Source organism: Cnephaeus nilssonii, assembly GCF_951640355.1.
Source record: "Cnephaeus nilssonii genome assembly, chromosome: 1".
Lineage (NCBI taxonomy): Eukaryota > Metazoa > Chordata > Mammalia > Chiroptera > Vespertilionidae > Cnephaeus > Cnephaeus nilssonii.
Window position 1 is genome coordinate 19,141,568 of NC_137072.1, and position 22,065 is coordinate 19,163,632.

Here is a 22,065-nt window from a genome sequence, read left to right on the forward strand (position 1 = left end):
TTAAAATTGGATGAGATATTTTGAAAGTGTGTTTTTATAACCATTCAAAATTTTAATTATTGAGAACATAAAAATATGACACTCATCCTCATTTAAGCTGTATGCAAAGAAGAGTGGAAATATACATTTACTGAGGAATTACTTCAATTACATGCCATGCCGAGAGCATTCTAATGTTACCACATTTAGTCTTCTGAGAACCCCTTGAGGAGTATAAAAACATAGAATAATTATCTATATTATAGGAAAAAAGTAATTATTTCTTTATGTAAAAATGTTTACTTAATTGCAATTGAACTATCAAATAACAAAGTAAGGATTTGAGTCCATATCTACTGGCTTCTAAAACACAAGCAATTTTCACTAAACCCTGTTGTTTTTTTAGTACGTGAGTTAGTCGTTCACTAATTAGGAAGACTTCTTTCAGAGTAAATAACTAAGTATGTAAGGGGAGCTATTGATCAATATTCCTTTCCTGGGAACCTTCTTTTGGGCCACTTTTGTGATATACCATGATAATAAAAATTCAGTTTTATATGGAAATCATTATGAATTCTTTATTTGCATCCAATCATTTTCTGCCTTGCATTGCTATTTAACAAGTATTATTCTGTTACTCCATGCATGTAAGTTGTCATATTCTTCTTTAAGGTCAAGGCTGTGGTTCTCAAACTGTTGTGTGTTTCACAGTCACCTCAGAGTTTCCGATTCAATAGATCTGGGGTGGGGTCCAAAAGTTTGCACTTGTAACGCATTCCCTGATGAGAGTAATGCTGCTGGTCTGGGACCACTCTGAGAATCACTGTCTCCCCCTTTTTGTGTGTGTTTCCCTTTTTGTTCCCCATTCTACTTACCACGATGCTTATCATTTGGCTTAAATGTCCTCTTATCTGTGAGTTTTTCCTTGGCTTCTAATGTACTTAAACTGTTAGTTGGTCTCAAATATTAGTATGTGTAAGGGTCATCTGGAACACTTGTTGTCCCAGCAGGTTTCTGATTGGACCCGGAACATTGGTTTTTAGCAAGCACCTTAGATGTTACTGTAGATGGTTCATGGACAGCAATTTATGAAATACTTGACTCACAGAGGTGATCGTGTGCTCCTCGTAGTCAGGACTGTATGTGTTTTATACTACACTGAGTGGCCAGATTATTGTGATCTCTGAACGCATAATAATCTGGCCACTCGGTGTATATCCTATATAATAAAAGGCTAATATGCAAATTGTCCCCTCGACCAGGAGTTCGACCAGCAGGCAGACCGGCCAACCGCCCATGTCCCCTCCCCTGGCCAGGCTCCACCCATGCACGAATTCATGCACCGGGCCTCTAATATATATATACTGAGTGGCTAGATTATTATGCGTTCAGAGATCATAATAATCTGGCCACTCAGTGTATAGTGCCATTCTTTGTTTGTATGTTTCTCTCCCACCAGAATCCTTAAGGGGGAAGGACTGTGCCTTATTCGTTGTTATAACTTAAAGCTTATTTAGCACAAGGCAAGGTAAAAAGTGGTAGTGAGTAGTGCCTGTGTAATCTACCTATGACCTTGGAGAATTTACTTAATCTCTCTGAGCCTCAGTTTCCTCTTTTTATGCAATGGTGATAGTAATACTTACTTGCTATGGAAATTAGCTCTCAGGTGTGCACAGTACTTAGTGTAGTAATTTACATACAGAATGTACCCAGTAAATGGACACTATTACTATTGTTGTTTTATGGAAGAAGCAAAATAATCGTTTGAATTAGTGAAAACTCCTAAATTATGATTTTAGTATACAAATTTAGGGTATGTATTTAATACTCATTCAAAATCGTTAATTGTTTCAATTAAATTACTTTTTACATTTTGATATTTCAATAAAATATTGTGAAATTAAACTATGCCTTGGGCTTTATTTTCTCTCCACAGGAAAACAAAGAAACCGCTTGGAACCAATGGATACCATATTTGTTAAGCAGGTTAAAGAAGGAGGACCTGCTTTTGAGGCCGGATTATGCACAGGTGCTGATATTCTTCTTTACACAACACCTTATTTCTTTTTCACTCCATTTTTTTCTTCTTCCATATTTCACTTCCTAATTTTTCTTTAATTATACTTTTGCCTGTTTCTGCCTTTTCTTCACATCTATTATTACTATTTTTTGAAACCTAATTGATTGTTTCTTGGTACCAAAATAGATGGGTTTGAACAGAACTAACTTAATGTAAATTATAAATTGTGGGCAGTTTGGGTTATCACTCAGATAATGGACTCTCAGAGGCCCTTTTAAAGAACCTATTTTGCACACATTTCATTTTTTAAAAATATGTATTTTTATTGATTTCAGAGAGGAAGGGAGAGGGGAAGAGAGATAGAAACATCATTGATGAGAGAGAATCATTAATCTGCTGCCTCCTGCACTCCCCACACTGGGGTTCGAGCCCGAAACTCAGGCATATGCTCGGCCAGAAATCATTCTGTGCCCTCCTGGTTCATAGGTCAACCACTGAGCTACACCGGCCGGGCTGCACACATTTTATTTCTCTGTTGTTTTTGAATATGAAATAATTTAAAATGGGTATTAGTAAAAAACTATCTTTTATTAGCTTTTGAATAAAATGTCTTTTTAGCTACAGAAAATTTCAAATATCAGTAGTGAGTGTCATTGCTAAGATTTATTAGGGTGCATTGTTACCTACCTTTATTACTTACCTTAATTGTCTCTTTCATCACACTTAAAGTAAGCCTAATTTCAATATCAGTAATATGTATAATGTGCATGTGAGTGCACATATGGGATTCCATTTCCAAGAAGGTATCACCCATCACATTCTAAGCCTCACAAGGTTGAGAAGATGAAATGGAGATACTGTGATAAGCACATACAAAGGACATTTTTTCCTTTATTCCTTTTTTGCCTGTCCTTTTTCTCCCAGTCTTTTCCTTTCTACTCCCCTGAGTTTTTCTGAGTAATCCAAATGTCTGTTTCCCTATTAAAATGAAGAACACATTAAACCATGTGCATACCCATATTTAAGTTCTGTCATACAGTGCTAATCAATAAACTAAATAGCTTGGGAGAATACTACAAGTAAATAAGCTGTATAGAATTAGCACCAAGGTACTAAAACAGTTGTTTAAGTTTATTGAATAATGTTTCTCTGTCACAAATGACAGAGTAAACAGGAAAACTACAACTCAGAAAATAGCTGATAGAGGCATAAATAGAGCTATGGTCACTCAGTGACTATACCTTTTGAGGTGTCTAAATTCATCAATGACTAGACCTCTTATTTAAAACATGGCTAGCCTATATAATAAAAGGCTAATATGCAAATTGTCCCCTTGACCGGGAGTTCAACCAGGGGGCAAGGCTGGCCAGCCAATCGCCCACAGCCCCTCCCCCGGCCAGCCCCCACCTGTGCATGAATTCGTGCACCAGGCCTCTAGTATTTCATAAGAAGCCAGATATATTAAAGTTTAGATTTATTTTTAATGAGCAAGGATACATTAAAAAATAAGTGTGCTACTCAAGGCATATTTCAAAAGTATTCAGAAGTGACTTTCTTTAGAAATTCTTCATGTGATTTTTTTTTTTTTTAATTTTCTTTGAAGGTGACCGAATTATAAAAGTCAATGGAGAAAGTGTTATTGGAAAGACCTATTCCCAAGTAATTGCTTTAATTCAGAACAGGTAAGATTCTTGAAATACAATTAATTTTGCCAAAGATGGGTTTTGTAAATCAGTGGAGCAAGTAGATTGAATACAACATTGTACTTCTGTAGGAAATTGGTGTGATGTGGAGATGTGGAACTTTCTCTTAAAGTGGATAACGCACTTGGGAGTTGCCAGGAAGAAACTCGGAGGATAGCTTAGTTGGTAGCTTTGCTTTGACAGTTTTATCAAACGTGATTAAAATCCTTTAGAGTCTAACAGGCATGCACTTTAGATTTTCTGTAAGTTTCCCACTTTTATTTGAAGTGACAAATGTTAATTTGTTTACAAAAATATATAAATAAATGCATACATAATTGATTTTAAAACCTCTTACTGCCCTGGTTTGTGTGGCTTAGTTGGTTGGGCATGTCCCATGCACCAAAAGGCTGGTGGTTTGGTTCCCTGTCAGAGCACATACCCAGGTTGCAGGCTCGATCCCCAGTAGGTGGGGCGAATAAGGCAGCCGATCAATGTTTTTTTCTCTCTTCCCCTTTCTCTCTCTCTCTCTCTAAAATCAATAAAAATGTATTTAAAAAACAAACAAAACCTCTTAGTAATCTTTAAATAGCTTATTGAATAATATTCCTTGGCTCAAATTTATTCATTTGTTTTAACAAATATAGCAAGAAATTATCTTTTTAATCCATTTGTCTGCCTGCATTGTGCAGAAGGATAGAATTTTGAGTTTTAAAGCTTAAATAAATATTTGTAGAGTGACTATCTATAAGACCTCAAAGATAGTTTAGTTCTACACTCTTTTTCTCTACCACACACCTAGAAAAATTTTTTAAATTACAAATAAAGAAATTGAAAGCCAAAAAGGTTACCATATTGAATTTCTGTCAAGAGTATGCATGAATCTGGGGTCTAATTTCTAGATAATCACTACTGTAGGTTTTTCCCAGATTAAGGTATATTAACTTTTGGATTATATAGTGCCTTATATTATCCATCCCCACCTGCCTGTAATTAAGTTGAAGATTTTTATTTTATAAAGATGTCTATCAAGTTTCTCTAACGATGTCTGAGACTATAATCTGTTAATTACACAGATGCCCTAATATATTGTCATTTTTACAATTAGATAATGTGATCATGACTTATTGATCTCAGAGTATTCTTACTATTTTAATATATCATGACAATCTTAAAGAAAGCAAATCTTAAATCTAGCCTCTCATGTTGAAGTCTAGGTGTTTCTTACAGTGATACTAATTGATCTTAGAGTATTGAGGAGCCTTGGGGACTGGTGAAGCATCTGAAGTCTCTCCAGAGGCAGTGGGGAGATATACCCCAAATTTCTTTTTCTTCGAAATAATTTAGATCATCGTAGATATACCAATATATTTTGTCAGCCTGCATTTTGAGGACTTTTAGTGTATTTGTTAACATGTCTTCTTTAAAAATAGGCTTTTCCAAGTGACCATAACTATAATCTTTGTTTCCCTCAAAATACACATTATTTATTTATTTTCGTTATTGGTGCAGTTCATCTTTCAAATGAAATAACATTCTTAATTTTTTAGCCAATGAAGCAATTTGAAAAATAGAGAAATCCTGATTTTTCCTGATCCTATTTTCTTTCTTATTTTTTAAAAAACATATTTTTATTGATTTTAGACAGGGAAGGGAGAGGGAGAGAGAAATAGAAACATCAGTGATGAGAGAGAGTCATTGATTGGCTGACACCTGCATGCCCCCTACTGGGAATCGAGCCCGCAGCTCAGGCATATGCCCTTAACTGGGACTTGAACTGTGACCTCCTGGTTTATAGGTCCATGCTCAACCACTAAGCCACACCGGCTGGGCCTATTTTCTTTTTAAAAATCGTGTTCCTTTTATCTGCTGTTGTTAGCAAATGGAAAATGCAGCACAAAGCCATTGAGATTCTGTAGTATATTAATGTAACAATGTACCCTTGCAGAAGAATTTATCTAAACATCAGTATGTATTTTCTACCAACTCTAAACATTGAAATACAAATACCTATATATTTTACTAGTTACATTCATTTGAACCTGTGGTTCTACTGGTTTTCTATTTTCTTAGCATTTATAAACCCCCAAGTAAGGGTTCAAATCTATCAAAAAGAGACACCCATAAACTAGTAGATTTTGTTGTTTTTTGTTGTTTGTTGATTGTTTTTTAATCTCTTGATTGTATTGGGGAAAATGCTACCTGATACTGTTAGGTTAGATATTGAAGCACTTGATGGGGATAGGACCACGCTCCTTGCCTTATCTAAATGCGATTCCAGGTCGCAAGACTCAATATAATTTACTCCTTTGAACTTTTTCATATGTAGAAAAATGGTCTGTCATTTTGAACAGGAAATTTACAGTACCAAAATAAAATGAGATGTTGCGTTTTTTTATAAAGGCTTTAAAATTCTATCGTAAAGAAGAAAGCACAGTAGTTGAAATACCATATTGTTTTAAAAAATGTTATAAATTGATCTCTTTTCTCTCACGCGCGCGCTCTCTCTCTCCCCCTCCTTTTCCTTTTCCTTCTCCCTCTCCCTCTTCCTCTCTTTCTCCCTCTCTTCTCCCCTCCATTCTTCTTTCTAAAATCAATGAAAAAATAAGTTGTGCCTGGCTGGTGTGGCTCAATGGTTGAGCAGCGACCCATGAACCAAGAGGCTACTGGTTCGATTCCTGGTCAGGGCACATGCCTGGGTTACAGGCTTCATCCGCAGTAGGGGCCATGCAGGAGGCTGCCTAATCAATGATTTCTCTCTCATTGATATTCCTATCTCTCTATCCCTCTCCCTTCCCCATCACTACAATCAATAGAAACATTAAAAAAAAAACTTGTGATGGTGAACTCTGATTTTCTTCACCTCTGAGGACCAAAGGGAATATTTCAAAATGAGAATGCTTAATATTGTTTAAAATGTTAAATGTGAGGGATCTTTGGTTATTTTTATATTCATGTACTTGTTAACTTGATAAATAGTGATAATATGTGCTAAAAATGTGTGATTTGTTCTGTTACTTGAAGTAAAATAATAACGACAAATTATATACTGATGAATTTTGTTCTAGGACTTTTTAATATAAGTAATATACTTTGTTTATAAATTAAATTATGTTTCTAAATTATAAAGAAGTCTTGACTGATTATGAATAGCTCAAATATATGGCAGGGTGCTCTTTTTCATATATAATTAGTATATATGTGTATATGTGTGTGTGTGTATATATATATATATTTTTTGAATTAATTTCATTTTAATTCTTGGGATTTAAAAAAATAAAGATTTTTTAAGTTAAAACTTAAACTTTAATCAATTTAAGAAATACTTCGGAGTTAACTATTTTTTTCTTGATGTCTTTCTTACATATTCCCACCTCCCCTAAAATAGTATTTGTATATTTTCAATTTCAGTGATACAACATTGGAACTTAGTGTTATGCCAAAAGATGAAGACATTCTCCAAGTGGTAAGTTTTATTTATTCAAATATGAATTGTTTTTTTAGTCATGAGTGTTAATAAAAATCTTTTAAAGAGGAAATTGATTTTTTTAAAATTATAGGAAAAAAAAACCCAAACTCTCTTGTTCAATTAGCAGAGTCTGGAATTTGCCACATTATTTAAAAAAGAAAAAAGACCATTGTCAATATTTTGCAATTAAGTGATATGAAAATGTGTTATTGATTCCACAGTGAACTTTTCTTACTGTTGTCATTTGCAATGACATCCTTAGAGTTCACCCCAAATGTTGCTTTCTAGGTAGTCATGTGACCAAAAGCCAAACCTCAGGGTGCAAACCCTATCTGCAGAAATTAGAATATTTTTTCTAATATGAGAAATTTTATGAAAGCCATTTCTTAATTTTCCAATACGTATTACTGTTTATAAATTAGCAAGTAATTTTGTTTAACAGTATCAATTCCATTAGTAATATTCACAATAAATGAATCTACAACTTAAGGGAAACATATTAAGGTCTTAGAGAGGAAATGAAACTATATTATTGAAAACTTTGGCATTTAAAGTATTTTTCTCATTTTTAAAAAGAAAAATGGAATGGAATACTTTCCTGCTTTAGTAAGCTTAAATATTGCTGAAAGTAAAAAGATGGTAAAATATATAAATTTTATTTAAGAAATTAGTATTTTTCCTCAATTAACTTTGCAATTCTGTAGAATAAAAGAGCATGAGCAAAACCATTAAGTTGTACACTAAAAGCTAATAATTAGATCTAGGAAATGGCAGTTGCCACTAAAGTTTTGTTTTGTTTTTTCATTCCTTTTAGTGAATAGTTGTTTTTTTCTTATTCAAGAAAAATAGGGAACTTATAGAACCTTTGTGGTGGGAATGGAAATTGTGAAGTAATGATTTTCATTTGTAGGGCATTAGTTTGAACTTAGCTCAACCAAAGTCCTAAGTAATCTTCTATGAACTTTTGTTTTTACAAAAATGTCACTAAAGCTGATTCTAATGATTCAACTTATACACTGACATGTAAATATAATGAACTGAAATCCAGGGAATTCAACCTTGTATTTACAAGGTGTGTTGATTTTATTTGGGAATGGCTTTTTACTGATAACAGATTAACCATCTTAAGTACACAGTCTGTTGGGGTTGAAGCCTCGGCAAGGAAGGTGCCACTATCCGAGGTGATCTGCCGAGGCATATAGAGCTGGTGGTAGAGTTCCTACCCTGAAGATAGCACAGAGTGAGAGAGTAGCAGACATAACCACTGCAGACCACGGAAGTCACTAGATAAGAGATAGACAGGGTCTTCCTCTACTGCTCCCCTTCAACAAGGACTAGAAAATGATAGACAGATGGCAGGGAAAGCTTTACCTTGTACCCTCTGTGCAATCTGGTGACTCAAGGACAGAATGTACTCCCAAAACAGAACTGTTTTCTCATCTTCAGTCGACGCTTTCCTTGCCAAAGTGAAGGCACTGGTTGGACGCAGTTTTGAGCGGTGCACATTTCACAGAATGGCTGGCATGGCACTAGATGCCCAGGGAGGGAAGCAAACACGGGATTACTGCCCCAGCCTGCTGTGTGGTTGATGAAGAGCAGCAGCCACAGCGGAAGGAATCATTCTCTAATGATGCGATCAGTGGAACATTAGGTTAATTTATCTGTCTTGTTATATTATACTTAAGATAAATACATTTAAAATAAAGGTAAAATGCAAAGGGTTGCAAACAGAGGGGAAAATTGGTTCACTACAATGACATGAGTATATACATCTTCAAGGTTCATCAGTAAAGGGTGCTGGGATATTGTAACAGAAAACTCATTTTTAAAACGTGTTACGTGAATCATAAGATATTAAAAGCTCTTCCCCCTAATAATAAAAGAAAACCTCACTTAAAAACACAGCCTTTATTCACATTTGGATGTACTGTAATTCATTAGGAAACTGAAGGAGTGTATATAATTAATTCACTCTATGCATTGTTCCATTAGTACGGGGCAATTTCTTTTCTGCATAAATGTTTTTAGTTGGAATAGCTACAAGTGTTATTTTTTTTTAAAGCTATTACAAAACAAACAAACAAAAAAAGAATGTGGGATTTTAAAAATCTCATTACAAATACTTCTGACAGATTCTAAAGCTAAAAATTCTATGAGGGGCCTTCAAGAAGTATTTATGGCAGTCTTAACATTGATATCCCAAATATATACTTATAAAGATGTATTTGTCCCATGAGATTGAATATTTATTGTAAAGAAAAAGTAAACATGACCATTTTTACAGCCACTGTAAAAATTATTTACCCGAGGGAAGAAGCCTATCATAATTTGTATATGTTTGTTGGGTAGGCAGGTTGGGTGTGTCCATGAAATTTTGTTCCTGAAGTGATATACGGACCACATTGTTCTAGAAGTACCAGGCTCATCTTTGAGAGGACAGAGAAACTGTAGTTTGGTTTAAAACTTGACTCATGTAAGGACAAGTATAATAATGATAATAAATTTCATACTTTACAGGTGACAATGATAGAATGTTGAAATACATGAAGTAAAGTGAAGAATAATTCATTATGTTATTAACTAGTGCTGGTCATAGTACTCCTGTACCTGGAAGCTTAATTTTTTAAACCAACGTATATTTTCTGGATTAATGATGAATAGTGTTACATTCATATTATTCACTTTGACAGTATTTTATTTGTAAGTTATTGTTACAAAACAAGAAGCATTTCCTGTTTCATTAAAAAAAAAATACAAAATGGTTTTGTTACCGTCTTCAAAGCTCTGTGTGATTGAAATAGCCACCATCCATCAAGTCACCTAAACAGAGATGCTGGCTGAATGAAATACTTTCTTGAGTAGACGGATGATAGGAGAACTCAATCTCAACATCTTTTTCAGTGGATGCCTCAAGATATTTTGTTAGGCATTTGGCTCAATGGACTCAAAACAAAATTTTGAGTTGGTCAGATCTGATCGCTCTGGAGATTCTTGGGTATATCTAATGTTTGATCAGGGCTTTTGAGCCTATTTGGTGCTGGACTGGGTTAAAAACATAGCAAGGTGAAACACCTTTTCTAGTGTAACAGGGCGGGAAGTGATGGCACTAGGATTTGAAACCCAGCCGGTCAGAAACTAAAACCTGACCTCTAAACTAAACCACAGTCTTATTCTGCCATTGGTTACCGATGAGGAGATAGGGTGGCTTATCACAGTCATACTGCTAGTTAGTTCAGAGCTGTTATTCTTACTCACACCTGAGCTCTGAGTCCAGTGCTCTGTTTTCCACTGCATGAAGATATCATATAAATTGAAAACTGTAATTTAGCCCTAACCTGTTTGGCTCAGAGGATAGAGCGTCGGCCTGCGGACTGAAAGGTCCCAGGTTCGATTCCGGTCAAGGGCATGTACCTTGGTTGCGGGCACATCCTCAGTAGGGGGTGTGCAGGAGGCAGCTGATCGATGTTTCTCTCTCATCGATGTTTCTAACTCTCTATCCCTCTCCCTTCCTCTCTGTAAAAAGTCAATAAAAATATATTTTAAAAAATGTAATTTAACCCAAGTTTGTCTTTAGATTTATTAGAACTATATATGGTGCCAGGTGGGTATTGGAAATAGCAGGAGGAACACTTTGTAAAGTATATGACTGTCTAACACTATGCTGTATACCTGAAACCAATACCAAATAACAATGAATGCAAACTGCAATTGAAAGAAAAGAATTAATTTCAAAATAATCATTTGTTTTATAATCAGTAGAATATTCTTAAAATAAGATATCCATTGGTCAAGTGTGGATCTAGGTGGTCCTGCCTAGAGTAAGAGAAACAGCAGTAGGATTTCTGGAGGGATTTTTTTCACATTTGGCAAGTTTGTAGCAGTTGCTTTGTTCTTTTTAAAAAATCTGTTTTTACATAATATAAGAATAGTACATGCTTGTTAGAAAAATTTCCAATAATTTACAAAGGTATAAAATACCCACCCGTCCCCTTCTCCCACACCCCATGTGGCATGGTTGGCATATATTATGCTGTACAGACAGACATGTCGTTATTTTTCTTTTCTCAGAGGTAATAGCATTAATTTAATAAGTCAGCATATTAAAGTAAAATGGCAGGCAGCAATTTTACTGTTACCAGCTTATGTATTCTGCAGGAGTTTTTTTTATTTTGTTGTTTGTTTTTATCATTTATTAGATGGTATAAGTTTCATAGGTATGGGAATAGTGATTTTAATGCAACTTTCCTAAAACTGAATTGAAAGATTATTTCAGGATTATTTAGTATTAAATAATACATTTTTCTTTATTAAAACATTGATATGTCAGACCATGACATCTCAATGAAAGTCGTGGTACTTTTTGACCAAATATGCAAGGGAAAGTGATCCACAGTCACAGCTGAGCAAGTTACTGAGTTTTTAGTTCTGTTCCAAGAATATAAAACCTTATCAATGTATTCCATGTTCACGTCAAAGAGTTGTATATTGTAATTCATTCCAGATGATCCACCCAGTGTTTGCCCAAGTCCTGGTGAACACTTTCCTCTTTGAAGGAGTCTAAAGCATTCCTTAGTAGGTGTTTGTTTTCTGGTGGAACACTTAAAGACATCATGGGAGAGAAGGGTTCCTTAAAGTGCATATTGTCTATTCCTAATTTACTTCCCTAAATTTATTGGAAGCTAATTTGTGTCTGTACCATACCTCTCAAAATAGCCATAGAAGTTCCAGAATTATTCCCAGGTATGTCCATGACTCACTTGGAACACATACTAATCTATAATGGCCTTAGGGCGCTGCTGATTTCCCCAGGGATGTTAATTGAATGGTATTGGTTCTCAAACTTTATGAAAATGAGCAACTTTTAGATAGTAGATAGATAGATAGATAGATAGATAGATAGATAGATAAACAAGGATTTTTAGTGTTTATGAAGTGATAGTCTATGTGAAGAAATTCAGTAATGCTCTTGAATGAATTATATTTTATTAACTGCAACTATATCTGCTTACATTAGACAGTACTGTATGTGTAAGACATTCTATTTATTCAGTCTACTGTTAATTCAGTGGGGACCCATGAATACAGACTATTTCCTGTTTAGTATTGCTATATAGGAATCTTAGCAATGTCTGAAGTATGTCAAATAATTTTTCAAATATTTGGTAGTTCCAGTCATACACTTCTATTATTAAAATATTCCTCCCCAAATTTGAATAAAGGAGGTATCTTTAAAAGAACAGCATTTTCTAGCAGAAATTCTAATCATGTGAAACCCCTAGAGAAAATGGGTTCCGTGGCCAAAGAAGTCTGTACTTTCTCTTTTGAGTTTTGCGTTGTGTATTAATGAGAAGTCACGAACCAGCCCACCTTTCCCTGCATCGTTGACCGCAGAGAACACTCCCCACACCCCCTCTCAGCTGATCCCTCATAAAACTGCACAGACATGCCGTGGGAAATGATGTGCATGAGAGCTCACTCATTCAAGCACCGCGTTCCTTTCATGGAAAAGTATTGGTGTGAATATAATCAGCATTAAGAAGATAGGCTCGTTATGTCAGTGCACATACCCAAAATGTATATTTTGACTGACTGTATTCATTCACTAAAACTATTATGGCATGCATGTTTTCTTTTATCTACTTCGCTTTAATTTCTCAGTGCAACTAAGTTTATGTTTAGAATATTCATTATAAGAAGGGTTATCTGGAAGTAGTATTTTTTGCCTATTCAGTACTTATTTCCATAATGAAACCTACTTAATAAAACAGTCATTCTTTTTCCCCCCAAAATCATGGTGTAAAAGCTGCTGCCGTCAGCCCACTGCTCGTGGTTATGTTCTGATTTACAGGGGAAGGAGGAGGTTGTACTATTTTAAATGCATAATAGAGCATTCGTTTCGTCATCTGGAAGCAGAGAGGGAAGCAGCTCAGGGGAAATGAGGGACATCAATGTTGCTCCTGTGGAAGGGAAGCTTGGGAGCACGCTGTCAGGCAGCAGTGCACAGCGAAGAAAATATCTGTTAGGAATGCATGTCTTCAGGTGGCTTTTGCTTTCAAGAATGGTAGACAAGTCAAATGAGAACCAGATAAAAGTCCGAGAAAAAGATGCTCAGAAGGATACTGAAGTTATTCTTTCTGCTTCACTGCCCTTTACCTCTCTTGGTACCTTCCAGAGAAATCAGTATAGCTGTATTTTTAGCTTGCTGTTTCCAGCATCAATGTGACAACATGATTCTGTCTTTATATCAGTAAGCAGCTTCTACTATGTTTTCCTATTTTCTGCTAGCTACAATTTACAAAGGATGTCACAGCTCTGGTAAGAAATGCACAGAAGCCATTTCCTTGCTTTTTATGTCATGTTTGGTAGAGATTTGTAATAAGCCAATTGATTAAAACTGTAAGTTTGCTTAGAGAAATCCCTCCATATTGTTAATCTTACTAATTTGCAGAATGTGTTTGTGATCATTGTTTTCTTTATTTTTAATTTTTTTTATCCTGTGCATAACTGGTTTTAGAACATGATATTTATCTGCATCTGTATTTTCTAAGTATCTCACCCTCTCTCTTTCCTTAGTCCTTTGCTGTGATGTTATGTTTGTGGCTGCGCTTGAGCTTTGCAAGCTATCTAATGCAAAGGCAGGATGTGATGATAGTCTTGAATGCAGCTTGTTTTGATTAGAGGAGGATATGTAATATGATACCACACCTAGCTGTCTCAGATGCTAAACAGTCCTGAGTTGCATTGATTAGCTCTGTTTTGTAGACTCTGTGTTTAATTTCAGTTTTTCTTAAGTTTTAAAAAATATTGCTAGGTAATTTTACAAATAATTGATAAAAAAAAGAATTTGAGCTGCATGCCTGCCTGTTAGTAGTAGAGAAACGTCTCATAACAAGTAAAAGAGACCAAATAAATTTGTACAATATAATTTTGCATGAGCTTAAAATAAGAATTATGTACAGAAAAGTGAGTTACCTTTATTTTCACGTTTTTATGCCTTTAATATATGTGCTTACTTTCTTAAACATGCCTATTCTTCTCATTTTAAATATTAAAATATTTAGCATGGCTGTTGAAAGACCTGATTTATCAAAATGGATTATTTTTGGGGACTCAGTAATCATTAATCAAGATACCTAATTTATGAGAGCAGTAGTGCTTAAAATGGAAATGTGTTTGGTTAAGATTTTTAATATTTTCACCTCTATTCTGGGCAAAAGATCAGAATCTTCTTTTGCTGAGATTTAACCTGTCGACTGCTGAAAAATCATGAAACTTGAATGGGGAAAATTTTGGAAGCAATCTGGCTGTATCTAATTGGTGGGGGGAAATTTTTGGCGTGCTTCTAATCCTTTGAGAAAATAGGCAATTGTAATTTTTATTTGTTGCACATTCTACAATTTATTTGATTTCTGAGATACTAGCCCTTTTCTAAATTTGTGGTGCACCCTGATGTTGTGTTTGCATGCATGCTTGAGTGAATGCCACTCAGGAACAAGGTAGGGCACCGTAAAATAAAGTAGTGCATTGCCAGAATGGGAATTATTGTTCTTTTAATGACTTTTTAATGACACTTGCCTCTCATTTCCATGTAGGCGTATTCTCAAGATGCCTACCTGAAAGGCAATGAAGCCTACAGTGGCAATGCCCGCAATATCCCCGAACCTCCACCAATCTGCTATCCCTGGCTGCCATCTGCCCCTTCAGCCATGGCAGCGCCAGCTGAAGTATCTTCTCCAGACTCCTCATCCAGCAAACAGCAGACCAGTACCCCAGTACTCACCCAACCCAGCAGGGCCTATAAAATGGAAATACAAGTGCCTCCATCACCAACAGACGTTGCAAAGTCTAACACAGTGGTGTGTGTTTGCAATGAGAGTGTGAGGACTGTCATTGTACCTTCTGAGAAGGTTGTAGATTTGTTACCTAATAGAAACAACCATACAGTTCCTTCACACAGAACTGAAGAGGTGAGGTATGGCATAAGTGAGCAGCCCTCTTTAAAAACAGTGTCAAGAACCACATCACCATCATCATCCATTCCCACTGCCCACCTAATGCATCAGGCTCCAGGCTCCAGATCGTTGGAACCTTCTGGAATTTTACTCAAGTCTGGCAATTACAGTGGACATTCAGAAGGAATCTCAAGCAAAAGATCTCAGGCGTTGGATTCTCCTTCTGTGTCTGTCAATCATTATTCTCCAAATTCCCATCAGCACATAGACTGGAAAAACTATAAAACTTACAAAGAGTATATTGATAACAGACGATTGCACATGGGCTGTCGGACAATTCAAGAAAGATTAGATAGTTTAAGGGCAGCATCTCAGAGCACAACAGACTATAACCAGGTGGTACCGAACCGCACGACTTCGCAGGTACGACGCCGCAGCGCCTCTCACGACCGAGTGCCCCAGTCGGTGCAGATCCGACAACGCAGTGTGTCCCAGGAGAGGCTGGAGGACGCTGTGCTAATGAAGTACTGTCCACGCAGTGCGTCGCAGGGGGCACTCACAGCCCCACCTGTTGGTTTCAGCAATCACAGGACTCGTTCATGGGATTATATCGAAGGACAGGGTGGAACCTTGGAAAATGTCGCTTCTGAAAGTCAAATGCCAGATTCAAATGGAGAAAGAAAACAGACTTATAAGTGGAGTGGATTTACTGAGCAGGACGATAGACGAGGCATTTATGAAAGACCTAGGCAGCAAGAAATCCACAAATCTTTCCGAGGTTCCAATTTTACCGTGGCTCCGAGTGTTGTTAATTCTGATATTAGGCGAATGAGTGGCAGAGGAGTGGGATCTGTGTCTCAGTTTATAAAAATTCCACCAGATCTAAAAACAGTTCAGTCAAACAGAAGTTTTCAAACCACTTGTGGAATGTCACTGCCTCAAGGCATTTCGCAAAACAGGTCACCTCTTGTCAAAGTCAGAAGTAATTCTCTGAAAGCACCTTCGATGCAGGTCACAAAACCATCATTTAGCCAGAATTCATTTGTTTCTATCAAAGACCAAAGACCAGTAAATCATTTGCATCAAAACAGTCTGTTGAATCAGCAGACGCGGTTAAGATCTGAAAGTGTCCCCGGTCACCAGGTGGAGACTGGGAAAGCCCCCTGTCTGTCTGGAGCTCCTAAGTCTGCCCCTCAGGTGAATGAGAACTTGGGCACTTCAGAAGGAGAATTACCTGTCACTCAAAGGAGCCAAGATGTACATTTACAAGCGGCTGAAATTGAGGAGTCAGATACTTTAGATAATAAAGAAACTGTCATCCTAAGAGAAAAACCTCCCTCTGGTCGCCAAACACCGCAGCCTTTAAGGCATCAGTCTTACATCTTGGCAGTAAATGACCACGAGACCGCATCAGACACTACCTGCTGGCTGCCTAACGACGCGCGCCGAGAGGTCCATATAAAAAGGATTGAGGAAAGAAAGGCCTCCAGCACCAGTCCGCCTGCTGACTCCTTGGCCTCCATCCCATTCATAGGTGAGCTCATGTATAGTCATTGGCTGTATGTCCAATATTTAACACATCTTCATAGCAAAGTATTTCTAGTTTGACAGGCACAGAAATTTTACACTGTGGTTTTAAAACATTTCTTCTGCCCTAGCCGGTTTGGCTCAGTGGATAGAGCATCGACCTGTGGACTAAAGGGTTCTAGGTTCGATTCTGGGCAAGGGCACATGCCCAGGTTGCGGGCTCGATCCCCAGTGGGGAGCATGCAGGGGGCAGCCAATCAATGATTCTCTCTCATCATTGATGTTTCTATCTCTCTCTCCCTCTTCCTTCCTCTCTGAAATTAATTTTAAAAAATATTAAAAAATAAAGCATTTCTTCTGAATTTTCTAAGTTGTGCTTAAAACCAGAGCCATAAGTACTTATCCTCTTTCCCCTTTTGTTTTGTTTTTAGACTTTACATATTCAGTCCCCTTTTTAAGTTTTTGTTTAAATGAAACAAACTCCCACTTTCTGGGGCCAAGGGACTCAGCAAACCAAATTGTACCTAGCTGATGATATATCTGAATCAAAAGTTAGGTAGAGCAGTTTTGATAATTAGTAATCTATCATCCATATAAACCAGGGTTGGGGAACATCTGGCCCGCGGGTGATATATGCCTGAGAAATCATTTGGTTGGCCCTGCTAAGACATTAGGGGTGAGTTAATTAAATGTTTGACCAAATATAGCAGGCTAATTTTTAAATATATATTTTTATTGATTGCAGAGAGGAAGGGAGAGGGAGAGAACGATAGAAACATCTGTGATGAGAAAGAATCATTGATCAGCTGCCTCATGCAAATCCCCTATTGGGGATCGAGCCTGCAACCCGGGCATGTGGCCTGACCGGGAATCAAACTGACCCTCCTGGTTCATAGGTCGACACTCAACCACTGAGCTACACCAGCCAGGCTAGCAGGCTAATTTTTAAGTTGATAATTTTGTATGGCTCGAGAATCCTATCTAATAAAAGAGCAATATGTAAATTGACCGTACCTCCGCTACACCTACAAGCCATGCCCACAAGCCAATCAGGAGCGAATATGCAAATAAACCCAACCAAGATGGCCGAGGCCACGGAGAGCAGGAGGGAGGCTTGGACTTCCCCGGTGATGGAGGAAGCCAAGCTTTCCACCTGCCCTTGCCGGCCCAGGCCTCCGCTTAAGGCTACAAAGTTTCAATTATAGAAGGTAAATAAATCCCAACAGAAATGGCTGCGGCCACTGAGTGAGCAGAAGGCTTGGCTCCGCTCCAGGCTACAAAGTTTCAATTGTAGAAGATACATAAATCCCAGATACCAGGGCCTCTGCTTGGGTCGTCGGGGGGCGTGGCCAGCCTGCAAACCACCACGGGTCCCTCGCCCAGGACACCCCACGCCCCAAGGGAACTCACTCCCTGATCCAGGACACCCTTCAGGGCAAATCAGCTGGCCCCCACCCATGCACAAGGCCTCTATCCTATCTAATAAATGAGTAATATGCAGATTGACCATCACTCCAACACACAAGATGGCTGGCTCCATGTGCTCAAAGATCCTGCCCCCATGTGGACACAAGATGGCCACCACAAGATGGCCAGCAGGGGAGGGCAGTTGGGAGGGACCAGGCCTGCAAGGGAGGGCAGTTGGGGGTGACCAGGCCTGCAAGGGAGGGCAGTTAGGGGTGACCAGGCCTGCAGGGGAGGGCAGTTAGGGGCAAATAGGCTGGCAGGGGAGCAGTTAGGCATCAATCAGGCTGGCAGGGGAGTGGTTAGGGGGTGATCAGGCTAGCAGGCAGAAGCGGTTAGGGGCAATCAGGAAGGCAGGCAGGCGAGCAGTTGGGAGCCAGCAGTCCTGGATTGTGAGAGGGATGTCCGACTGCCCTCGAGGGGTCCCAGATTGGAGAGGGTGCAGGCTGGGCTGAGGGACACCCCCCCACACACACCCACCCCTGTGCACGAATTTCATGCACCGGGCCTCTAGTGATGTTATAAATATTCAGATGGCCCTAGGCAGAAAGAATAAAAGGTTCCCCACCCCTGATATAAACAATGCTATTTACTTTCTAAAGTGTGTGTAAGTTAACTTAAGCTGAAAGAAGATACCTCTTCATTGTCAAATTTCTGTTTTAGAATAACTCTTGGAATAGATTTGGAAAAATTACCTAAATGACAAGCATGTACCCCAATTTAGAACACCTGTCACATGTACCAAGTCTTTAATCGGCTCCCACACACCTCTTCTTCACAAAGCAGCCACTGTAATGTTTCAAAGTGTAAATCAGATCATGCCACTCTAACCCTCTGTTTACTTCCTGTGTTACCCAAAATAGAATGGAAAATCCTACAGTGGCCTGTGAGGCATTCCTTGATCTGCCCCCCAACATGACTCCACCTCTGACTCCATGTCCTATCTTCTGTTCATTCATCCCATCTTCATCTAGGCCAGCTTTGCACCTGGGAATTGCCAAGCATGTCCTGCTTCAGGGCCCTGGCACTGCCTGACTTGCCCTCTCTCACTACATGGCTCTTTGACATTACCTTGTCAAAGCAGCCTATCCAAAATAGGTACCCCACACACATACACAGATCCTGGCAATTCCCTATCCTCTTAAGCTACTTATCTTCACATCACTTGTTTCCACTTGGTATGTTTTGTAGTTTTTGTTTATTACATGTTTGTTTTCTGAGCTAAAACAAACTACATGAGTGCCAGGATTTTAGATCATTTGTTCTGTTCTCTGTCCTTAACTAACTTCCCTAAAATCACACAATAAGTGGTAGAGACAGGGATTGAAGACTTCTCTGATTCAGCCACATCACAGAGCACCATTTATACAGAATGCATTGTGAAGAGCGCCCCCTGAAGTTGTGTGGTGCATGGGCCTTGCTTTGAGGCCAAGACCCATATTGTTACTCTCTTACCTCATAAGTTCATGAAGAGTTCTTCACAATTTGACAATATATTGTGCTTCTCTTTGGGTAATATTTCAGTTTTTCTTCTCTAGATAAACTTTTTAAAGCTGTTGAACTATTAAAATGCCAAGTGATATATCAGAATCAGCTTTTTAAAAAATTCTGATTTTACTTATTGTTTATGATATATTCAAGTTGAACACATTGTGGGGAGTCTTAACCTAAATTGTTCATATTCATATACACTGAGTGGCCAGATTATTATGATCTCTGAACGCATAATAATCTGGCCACTCAGTGTATATCCTATATAATAAAAGGCTAATATGCAAATTGTCCCCTCGACCAGGAGTTCAACCAGCAGGCAGGCCAGCCAACCGCCCATGTCCCCTCCCCCTGGCCAGGCTGGCCCGACCCCACCCATGCACGAATTCATGCACCAGGCCTCTAAAAAAAAAATACACACACACACACACACACACACACACACACACACTCACTCTGAGTGACCAGATTATTATGTGTTCAGAGATCATAATAATCTGGCCACTCAGTGTATGTACCCTTAAGGCTAACCTCGAGAATGGTAGAACTTTACTGTAGGGGGGAACCTTCTACATCATCTAGTTCATAGACAGTAACTGAGGACCAATGATTGTTTTACGATTTCCTAAGACATAAAAAGCCCTACAACCTGTGGCCGTATTTCAAAGGCTTGTGAGATCTTTTCAGAATACTGGCAACATAATTTCTTCCTACTAGATAAGAATAATTAATGAGATTATATTAGAATAATAAAAAGTGTGCTAGTTATAGATGTTAATATTTCTTCCTATTTATGCTAAGTACAGAAATAAATAAAAAAGTCAATTATGTTATTAAAGAGAGAATGTTGGCTAACAATAAAAATATATAGTTCTATAAACATATAGATTTAGGAAAATTATTAAAATAAATAATTTTCTTTATTACAAATGAAAATGCTCACTGATTAGATTTGATCAGATTCCACTTTAGGTACTTATTAGAGTCTCCTTCATAGTTCCTGGTGAATATCTTTTGTTTAATGAATCATGATTTTTAAAAAGTCCCCAGCACAGAAATGCTTCTATAGTCCATTTATTTCTTGTGAGCCTCTTAGAACCTTAATATATAGCATATGATTACTATGGTGTATCAGTTTACAGCACCAGTGGAATTAGGGTAGAATAAAGAACTGAACTAGGAACAATTAGTTTTACTGTGCTTGTATATGTGAATATTATCCAAGGATATAAGCATTCTTAAAAATTTTTCTAGGCCCTGAGATTGAACAACACCAGTGCCTTCCAGGTTTTTATAGCATTTTCATAGTTTTTATAAAATTTAATGCTGTTTGAAATAAAGGTATGGGAAAGAAGTTAGTTTTAGAATTTATCTAATTTTTAGTGCATAATATCAAAAGTACATTTCTTTTACATAATATACTTGCCTTTATACTGTGAAAATATTTTAGCTCTTTGACTAAAAATCTTTTACTGTAACCTCAAAGTCCAAAAAAATACAGGGTGGGCAAAAGTAGGTTTATAATAATAATAAATGATTCAATAATTAATACATAATATTACAAGCATAAACCCTGTGTCTCATGTACTCACAAGTTTGCCCCACCCTGTATTTATTAATTTGCTCCAGTAACTGTGTTAAGTACATAACTAACCAATCAATAAAAGAACTTTCAGCATTTCATTAAATGTAAGTTCCAAAATTAACTATTGAAATCCTTTTATTATTGAGCTTTAAAGTTTTATTTGACCCATAGATGCTTCTCCTTTCAATCTAGTTATTTTAAGAAATACATATTTTAGTGGGATAGATGCCGGCATTGAAATGGAACAGAGAGACTGTTTGCAATTTCTCCAAGTGTTTTCCAGGAACACTAATCCCGTTGGGTTAAAGGAGGGAAAAATGACCAGTAATCAGATAATTGAGAAATGCTGGGCTTAAATAGTTAAACGAATTTTTCTCATCTTAACCATAAGACTCTCACAATCATTAATGTGTTATATATCGTGAATTTTCTGGGTAGGATGTAATACAGTTTTTCTCAGAAGTATTTGACCATGAACTCTTTCATTTAGAGCAGGGGTGGGGAACCTTTTTGTCTGCCAAGGACCATTTGGGTATTCATAACATCATTCGCTTAATATAATTCACTTAACATAAATTTATGTTGCTATGAAAACAACTCCTAGATTTATTGAATTTTGAGTCCCGCCTATGGTTGCCTTGGCAGGGCCAGACCAAATGATTTCATGGGACTTAACACAGTTCATGGGCTGGATATCCCCCACTGCTGATTTAGAGTATCTCTCTGTAATATACCATAAAACACACTTTGGGGTATGTTGGTCTATATTCTACACTATTTTATGTGATATTTAAATTCAAATGAAAAAAGAAATTAGGTTTGCTTTTGTATCATCACACACCAGAATATCCTATTCTGTAATTTTAATAATTATTTTTGTTATTTGAAATCATCAT

The 22,065-nt window shown here is 37.4% G+C and overlaps 1 protein-coding gene across 6 annotated transcripts in view; it reads left to right on the plus strand.

Moving 5' to 3' along the window:
• The window catches only part of ARHGAP21 (Rho GTPase activating protein 21), a 142,562-nt gene that overhangs the window by 82,707 nt on the left and 37,790 nt on the right, over positions 1–22,065 (plus strand). For all 6 annotated transcript variants that reach the window (XM_079770346.1, XM_079770350.1, XM_079770351.1 and 3 more), the window contains exons 5-8: positions 1,916–2,008; positions 3,603–3,681; positions 7,093–7,147; positions 14,743–16,636. In XM_079770346.1, coding sequence (XP_079626472.1) covers positions 1,916–2,008; positions 3,603–3,681; positions 7,093–7,147; positions 14,743–16,636 — 2,121 coding nt within the window. The remainder of the gene's footprint in view (positions 1–1,915; positions 2,009–3,602; positions 3,682–7,092; positions 7,148–14,742; positions 16,637–22,065) is intronic.